Genomic DNA, 8852 nt, shown 5'->3' with positions numbered 1-8852 from the left:
ATCACTCATCCATTAGCCATATAAGCAGCAACTATAGACCGCTCAATGAGAGCTATTCGGATGTTGTACAGAGACGACTCCCCACGGACTTACTAATCTTCCTGTATCACTAACCCTGTTCTAGATATAAATGTTCTTCATATTCTCACCAGTCATCGTGTTTTCCTATTTTCACCTTTCCCTACACTACAATGGCGGCAAGGATGTAAAAAAAAAAAAAAAAAATTTTTTTTAAAAAGAACTCATGCGCAAAAACTTCAACTCTCCAGCTGTAAGAAATAGGCATTGCAAATTCTCTAAAGTACAACACAAAATCTCAAAAGTTCAACGACGAAAAATTGCAACATAAAAAAGAAAAGTCTACACTTAAATTTATCTACTCAAAGAAATTGTTAGTAGATTTTTTTGATGCTCGCTAAAAAAGCAAAAAAAAAAAAGCAATCTTGATTTAATTTTCCATAGAACGATCCGTTCTATGGAAAATTAAATCAAGATTGCTTTATGTAAATTACATATTGACTTTATGTTGAAAATTTTTTCTTTCTCTGTTACGGAAATTTCGGGGAATGAATTCTTGTTTAATGACAAAGTGGTTATTGTGACCGACTAGTTGTTTGTGTGAACTATTCCGAGAGAGGAAAAGGAAAAGAGACAGTGCGAAAAAGGCAAATATTCTTTTTACGGGCTGGGGAGCCATTTTTTGTTTTGATGACTTTAAAAAAAAAGTTTTTCTCTTTTTATTTTTTCGTCCAACCCATTTTTTGCAACGGCATGCACGCACACTGAAAGGAAATTATACCTTCTATTATTTTTTTTCACCTGTCAGTTTTTTAAAACACTTTAAAATAAAGACTCTTTTCGGTTGGTTAAACTTTTGCTCGCCAGCGGAGTGAGGAAAATACTGCTCGCATAACGATATCTATTATTGAAAACTGGAACCTAGAACAATTTTTTTACAACCGTAACTTTGCTGAACACAGGTCCACTTGTATATTTTACATTGTATATGTTATATCGTATATTTTACATTGTATGTGTAATACTGTATATTTTATATTGTATTGTATATTTTACATTGTATGTGTTATATCGTATATTGTCGGATTTAAACCGAATGAAGGGGGGGCATTTCTGCAACTCAATGGCTAAACCTGAACTCGACGTAGAAGGAAAAAACAATGAAACTCTTAACTTGTGTGGAGAACCCTTCTCGGCTTTTCTCGGCTAACTGGAGTTGCAACGTATTGCCTCGTTGCTTACAACGACAAATTGTCTTCGTAATAGTAACTGTGAAACGTGTAACTTGACTAAACAAAAAAGTCCAACTAACACATCAACGATAGGGGTGTTTTATAACCCACAAGTTGATGCTATGAAAAGTTCAGTCCGACCCACGTGGTGGACAACAAACTACTACTACTACTATAAAATCAGTCGACCAAGCACTTTTTTTAAACCTTTTGCTTGAACGACTGCCTCCCAGAATTCCACTGCCTCCCCCCTCCACATCGAGTTCCGGTCAGTAATAATTACCACACATTCCCATATCAAAAAAAGAAAAACGAAAAAAGAAAAATGTCTTTTACGGGATGTGAGATAGGGAAAAGAGAAGGGAATTCATCTTTTAGTTACAGTTTTTAAGGTCTTGCCTGAGACCTTCACCTGAAATTTCTGGTTCTTTTTAGACCCCTAACAAACTGGGTCTACCCCGACGCCTTGGTCTGCAAGTTGGACAATACCATTGTTCTTCTTGGGGTGCATCTACCAGGCCCACACAACCAAAGTGGAACCAGTCATTACACTGATCACAAGCCACCATTGGTCTGAAATCTTCTGGTTTATCACATGCAGGGCCAATCCAGATTCTAACACTCTCATCAGGTGGGGACGATATATTTTGATCTGGCACATCCTCTGGTTCATGAAGAATTTCATTATCCACATTTTCAGAAAGAGAATTAATCTCCAGAGGAAATAAATGGTTGATTGAATGGATTAATGTAGCTCCATTTCCTTTTCTCACTCTTGCTGAACGAACCAACCCATCCTTTCCTTCAATCAACTCCAGGACTTCACCTATAGACCAAAATGGTCTAGTTTTAAGAGGGTCCTTTATTAACACTATGTCACCCTTTTTGATGGCATTATCAAAGGAAGGGTCAGATAACTCAAGAGTTCTTTCTCTCAGGCTCAACAGGTAATCTTTGTGCCACATCTTTCTAAACTTTTCTAAACTTTCTTAACTCGATCCTGCTAAGTGGCTCTGTTAGTCCCAGTTCTTCATTGTCCAATCTTATCATTAAACCTTGACCCACATTTGGATTCATGAGAGAGTTGGGAGTTAGGCAATCCATTTCATTAGAGCTTTTATAAGTCAGAGGACGACTATTAATGGCACACTGGATATCTGATAACATGGTTAATAAACAAAAATAGTCAACCTTTCCCCTTCCTATAGTTTTGTAAAGACAGGATTTAACTGTCTTGATTGTCCTTTCCCAAGTACCTCCATACCAAGCTGAATAAAGCGGAATGGTACAATGCTTAAGGTGATAAGAACCAAACTTCTCCTTGAACTCATCAGTGATCAATCCCTGATCAATTATTTTGGCTGCAGAAATGAAAGTCCGTGCGTTGTCAGAGTAGAGGTGAGAGGGGATTCCATTCGCATTTGTGAAACGAACAAAGGCCTGCAAGAATGAAGATACACTCATATCTGGGACTAGTTCTATGTGAACCGCTATGATAGCCATGCACGTGAAGATGAGGATATACATTTTATAGTCCTTCACTTCTCCCTTAACCCAGATGTGACTGGTGTAATCCACACCGGTATGGAGATATGGTCTTACCAAATTTACTCTAGAGCTAGGAAGGTCTGTTGCATTCGGTGTCGAGAAGGCAGTGGCATTGTATCTTTTGCACTTGGCACAAGTGCTCACAATTTTTTTAACAGCCTGTCTGGCTTGTGGTATCCAATATCCTTTTAACCTTATTTCATTTAAGGTTGTTGCCAATCCCAAATGTTGGTTTCTCTGATGAGTGTCCTTTATGATCAAATCGGTTAAATGGTGTCTTTTTCCTAAAAGAATTGGATTTTGCACCTCATAGGAATGCCATTCCGAGCCACCTATCCTTCCTCTTGAACGAATGATATTGGAGGGATCCAGGAATAGGTTTAAGTTTTTCACTAATTTTGGTGGACTCTTACCTTCAGAATCCAACAAAAAATCCAACTCTGCGGCAAAAGATTCCCCTTGCATCAACTTTATCAAATAGATTTTTGCCAGAAGGTGATTGTCCTCACTTCTCTTCAACGTTTTGTTGACAAACTTAAAAACCAAAGTCATTACATTAACTAATCTGTTGAAGTTGGAAAATCTTTCTACAGAGACTATAGGGGAACTTTCGTTGTGTCTCGTAAACAAATTCATTGCAGGATGAATGCATTCCTTTTGTTCTTCCGAGAGACAACCTAACTCGAGCTTGTTCCACCGAATTTCTTCCTGCTTTATCCATGCAGGGCCTTCATACCAATAGGAAAGGTGTTCCTGAAATATTTTAAAGGAAAGTCCTCTTGTGATGTAGTCGGCTGGGTTCTCCTTAGTTGGCACGTATTGGAAACTCAACTCCAACTTCATCTCTGACCTGATTGTTGCAGACATTTGCGTTATATCTTGCAGCCTGTTGCGCGCAAAGATGTTTTTTGTGGTTATCGACTTTGATAGTATCCAAGCCAATACCACTTGAGCGTCCGTTAGAACATATACTTTTTCTATCAAGGAGTTCTTCAAGGCTTCCTTTATAAAGGGAAAACATTTCAATGCTAGAAACACTGACAAAAGCTCCAAAGTGGGTAGAGATTTACCTTTTAAGGGTGCTACTTTTGCTTTAGCAAACACCAGTGCAGACTGTCCATCTTGTACAGCATATGCTGAAAAACCGTATGCACTTTTGGAGGCATCACAAAATAGAAATAATTTTAGGGGCTTATTGTCGTCTAGGACTCTCCTTGGAAATGATACAGAGCCCAATTCTGTTAAGTCCTTTGCCAGAGCTTTCCAGGTTTTTTTTGACTCTTCTGAAACTTCATCATCCCAATCCAACTTTTGCCTCCAAAGTTCTCCTATCAGCATTCTGCTCCTTACTGTCACTGGAAGATATAGGGACAAGGGATCAAATATTTTGGAAGCTTCAGACAGCATTTTCCTTTTTGTTGATGCGGTTACATCGCATTGGTGCGAACAGACCTTCATAGTATCATGTTGGGGGTTGTACAAATACCCTAAAACTTTCTCCACACCAGAATCAAAACCTGACAGAGTTTCATCTGCCGCCATTTTTTCTTGTAACACTGCACTGTTCGAGTTACAGGATTGTATCTCAAAGTTCCCCTCTTGCAGTCGTTCCTTCACCGCTGAGTATAACGTAGATAGAGTATCTACATCATTTCCTGTTTTCACCAAATTGTCCACATAAAAGTTTGACCTGAGTACTTGGGAACATTCATCTGCAGGAAATTTTTCTGCATGATATTTTAAGACATAATTTAATATAAATGGACTTGCATTGAAACCGAATAAGATGGTAAAGTATCTGTAACAATGCAAGTTGTTGCCTTTTTTCAAGAAGAAACAAAAACGATTGCGGTCCTCTTCTAGCTCTAGACGAATCATAAGGAATGCTTTCCTTATGTCGGCCAATAATACATATTTGTTGGCCCTAAAGCGAATCAACAGTTCTAACATGTCTCCCATTAGGTTGACTCCTGGATAGGCTGCCTCATTCAAAGATGTAGCATTTGCCCCCTTGTGGGAACAATTGAACACAGGTCTCACCTTCGTGGTCGTCTGATCAGTCAGTTTTTGTACCGGTCTGTGCAGAATCCATATTTACTTTTGAAAGTCTTCTGAAGTCACTGTTATTTCCTCTATAATCCCTTCGTCTTCCTGTTGTCTAAAGACGTCTACGTATTGGTTATAGAGGCCTTTCTTCTCCAGGTCTTTAACTACTCTTTCTAGTATTCTAAGAGCAGCATTGTGGTTAGAAGGCACATACTTCACTTTGTCTTCATACCATGGCAGCTGTACATGGTATCGGCCATCTTTGTAGGATATAGTGTTCCTAAACTTTTGTACCATCTCTTCATCCACGGTGGAGAATTCCTCTGTGATAGGTAACCCTAGTGATTCCATGCTAAACATGTTATCTAGTCCTCTCTGGACGTTTCCTTCTTCAAACCAAGCTTTTAACGGGTATTTCTCCTCTGGATTCAGCACAAAATTAATTTTGTACGCTGAAAGTGGAGGTGTTTTGTCCAACAAGGAGGTATAATTAAATTTTGCCCCTCTCTTTACTTTGTGTCTTGGTTTTAACTGATTCTCATACATGAAGCAACGGCTGTTACCAAAGGGTACAAGTCCTCTCGGTGTGGAAAAAGCGGCTCCATACATGCAGGGGACGATTTCAAATGGTTCTATGAATTGAATGGCGTCAACTCCCAACAGCCCCTCAATCTTAATATAACTGTCCCGGGAATTGTACTTAGTTGCTAACTGATGTTGTTTCAGGTTTTTAATTATCTGCGGAAGCTTCAGTAACTCATGCGAAAGACTCAAATTACTGGACAGAATTTGAAGAGTGTGAACTTTCTCAGGGATAAGTCTTACCTCCACTGTGGCCTCTTTAAAAGGTCTTGTCTCTGAGCCCCAAAAGGTTTTCACTTCCAACCTACTTTCTTTAGCTGTAGAAATGCAATTCAGTTTTTCCAGCACAGAGGTATCCAAGTAGGTCCTTTGGCTTCCGGTGTCCAGGAGACAATTTATTTCCAACTGGCTATTTCCCTTTCCTACTACTATGTTGATTACAGGAGACATGAAACCATAGCTGTAGTCATTCGTATGCACACAGGTGTCCACATGCACCTTGCCTCTCTTGTCTGGGCACATTGCTGTCACGTGGCCCTTAACAGTGCAGCTGCTACAGCTACTATTTTTAGCTGTTCTCAAAGGGCACATTGCTCCCCTATGTGTCTTTTTTAGGCATCTAAAACACAGCCAAAGTTCATTGCACCTTGTAATCCGGGCTTCATGGGAGGTGTAGCAGGGACAATTTTCTAAAGAATGTTCGTGCTTTTTACAAAACTCACATTTTTGTGGTTTTGATTCCACTTTGGCATTGAAAGCCTTCAGGGAGGAATGTGATTCTTCTTCACTTTCTTTCCTAAGTTTAGGTGGGGGCCTCAGCCTGGTCACAGGGTGCTGTTCAGGTTTTCTAATAATAAAAAAACGCTTAATAATTTCTGGTGTCTTCAACAGGATTATTGATAATGTTGGATAGGTTTTTCCAGAAATCCTGATCAGTTCATTTTTTATGTTGGATGGTAATTTTGCAAACAATACCTGAGAAATTATTATGGCACCTGCCGACTGGTCATCATATAAGTCACAGCTGTATGATGCTCTAAGTTCCCATACGTCCGCCTGCGTTTTTATCATAAAGTCCTTCAACCCCACCAAGTCTTTTGGACTCTCCAAGCGAAAATCTAATATACCTTGGATTATTTTGCCACGTATTTCTTCCTCATCCAAGTATTGTTCTTTCAACAATTTTAGAGCCACTGGGTAACTGTCTTCGGAGATGGACAAGTGGTCAATAAGTTGAAGGGCTCTACCCTCAAGAGAACACCTAAAAAAATATAGCTTTCCTGATGCCGATGGTATAGACATTGCACAATTCTCAAACTTAGTGAGAAAGTCCTTAAAACTTCTTCTATTTCTTTCAAAATCCCTTCCACTGAAATGTGGCCCTTTCAGTTTGATTTTAAAAGGAGGTTCTACTGAAAAGGAAGAATGTGCGGTTGGGTTGAAGGATTTGGTTGCTTCTGGGATACTAGTGGCTTCCTGACTATGAGGGTTGAAGGTTGGTTCAACGTTGGTGGACCTCCTATCTTCTATAGAGACCTCTGAAGTATTTCCTTCACTGACTGTCCGTACAACTCCCAGTCTCTGTCGTACCTCTCTCTTAAATCTAAACGAAGCTTGAAAAAGTTCAGCAAGCGATTCAGCTTCCTCTTCTGCAGCCAGTTGCTCCTCCATACTCCAAGACACACCCTCTAGCTCCTCTAGCCATCCTTCTATATCCTTTTCAAAGGATAAAAACACATTCAAGGATAGAGGTTCTTCTTCCATACTCACCACAGTCGCCCTTATCTTTCTTTGAAGAAGGGATAGCCTTCTCTCTAGTTCCCTCCGAGTAATAGGGTCGTTCATTTTTTTTTTTTTTTTTTTTTGCCGTTACGTTGCAAAGTATCGGATTTTAACCGACTGAAGGGGGGGGGGAGGCGTTTCTGCAACTCAACGGCTAAACCTGAACTCGACGTAGAAGGAAAAAACAATGAAACTCTTAACTTGTGTGGAGAACCCTTCTCGGCTTTTCTCGGCTAACTGGAGTTGCAACGTATTGCCTCGTTGCTTACAACGACAAATTGTCTTCGTAATAGTAACTGTGAAACGTGTAACTTGACTAAACAAAAAAGTCCAACTAACACATCAACGATAGGGGTGTTTTATAACCCACAAGTTGATGCTACGCAAAGTTCAGTCCGACCCATGTGGTGGACAACAAACTACTACTACTACTACTATAAAATCAGTCGACCAAGCACTTTTTTTAAAACCTTTTGCTTGAACGACTGCCTCCCAGAATTCCACTGCCTCCCCCCTCCACATCGAGTTCTGGTCAGTAATAATTACCACAATATTTTACATTGCATGTGTAATATTGTATATTTTATATTGTATTGTATATTCCATGCTGTATATTGCATGGTGTATGTAGTATATTGTACTATTTTTTTCTCTACGGTAAAACAAAAATCTGCCCCCATTTCTGAACTATTGGCATATCAGAGACAAAAAGAACACGTGTCAACGAGAAAATAAGTGTATGCAAAATTAATCTATAATTTCTGCTACAGCTACTGAAGAGTATACTAGGCCATAAATTATAAAAGTTTTCCCTTGCTGTTACTTCCGTTTAAGTTACAAATACCCTTAAAAGAATAAAAAAAAAAATTCTCTTCGAGAAAATAAAATAAAGAGACACAATGGAAGATGTGAAAGAGACGATAACCCGTCTAATTGAATTTCAAATGGACCAGCAAAGAAGAGATGACGATAGACTACAGCAGGCAGAAGAAAGAATGATCCAAATGCAAAAGAGAGCTGATGACAGACTTTTTGCATTGCAAAGAGAGCAGAAAGAGAGAACTGAAACACTACTCCAGGTTTTAATGAATAAGAATCAAGCTACAGACAGCGATACAGCGTTTTCCCAGAGTGCGGTACTAAGTACAATAAATAATTTCACCTACTGTGCTGAAGAAAATCGAACATTTGAAACGTATTTCAGGTGGTATGAAGACCTGTACATTATCGACTGTGGAAATTGGGCAGACCAAATAAAAGTCCGTTTGTTACCCAGCAAATTAGGGGCTACGGAACACAAATTCGCCGACTATATCTTGCCACAAAAGACTAGCGATCTGACGTTTACGGAAACCGTTAAACGACTAACTGAACTATTTAGTTCGAAATCGTCGCTGTTCCATAGACGGTGGACATGCTTGAATCTTACGAAAAAAGACGATGTAGACTACTTGACTTTCGCCTCGATTGTTAACAAACGCTGTGACGATTTTAAATTGTCAAAATTGAGTGGCGATGATTTCAAGTGCCTCATATTCGTCCAGGGGTTAACTTCGACAAGAGACTCTGAGATCCGTCGAAGAGTTTTGTCAAAACTGGAAAGTGAACCATGCTTTGCTGTACAAAAGCTGGCGGAAGATTGCC

At 39.4% G+C, this 8852-nt stretch overlaps 3 protein-coding genes across 3 annotated transcripts; all 3 read right to left on the bottom strand.

The window, feature by feature from the left end:
* Positions 1 to 1681: 1681 nt before the first annotated feature.
* Positions 1682 to 2215, bottom strand: LOC145297029 (uncharacterized). The gene has a single exon (XM_080143253.1). It carries the CDS (start codon positions 2213 to 2215, stop codon positions 1682 to 1684), a length of 534 nt encoding a protein of 177 aa, XP_079999379.1.
* A 4-nt stretch (positions 2216 to 2219) lies between these two features.
* LOC145297028 (uncharacterized) lies at positions 2220 to 4757 on the bottom strand. The gene has a single exon (XM_080143252.1). It carries the CDS (start codon positions 4755 to 4757, stop codon positions 2220 to 2222), a length of 2538 nt encoding a protein of 845 aa, XP_079999378.1.
* Positions 4758 to 4892: 135 nt separating this feature from the next.
* LOC145297027 (uncharacterized) lies at positions 4893 to 7190 on the bottom strand. The gene has a single exon (XM_080143251.1). It carries the CDS (start codon positions 7188 to 7190, stop codon positions 4893 to 4895), a length of 2298 nt encoding a protein of 765 aa, XP_079999377.1.
* Positions 7191 to 8852: the final 1662 nt, after the last annotated feature.

The sequence above is a fragment of the Euprymna scolopes genome, chromosome 17 (assembly GCF_053919585.1).
Source record: "Euprymna scolopes isolate OS-2025 chromosome 17, ASM5391958v1, whole genome shotgun sequence".
Taxonomy (NCBI): Eukaryota; Metazoa; Mollusca; class Cephalopoda; order Sepiida; family Sepiolidae; genus Euprymna; species Euprymna scolopes.
The sequence above is the reverse complement of the archived record's forward strand: the minus strand, read 5'-3'. Positions and strand labels throughout refer to the sequence as shown.

Excerpts from the sequence above, each read along its gene's own strand:
- LOC145297028 (XM_080143252.1), bottom strand. The coding sequence starts at position 4,757 with ATGGGAGACATGTTAGAACTGTTGATTCGCTTTAGGGCCAACAAATAT.
- LOC145297027 (XM_080143251.1), bottom strand. The coding sequence starts at position 7,190 with ATGGAAGAAGAACCTCTATCCTTGAATGTGTTTTTATCCTTTGAAAAG.
- LOC145297029 (XM_080143253.1), bottom strand. The coding sequence starts at position 2,215 with ATGTGGCACAAAGATTACCTGTTGAGCCTGAGAGAAAGAACTCTTGAG.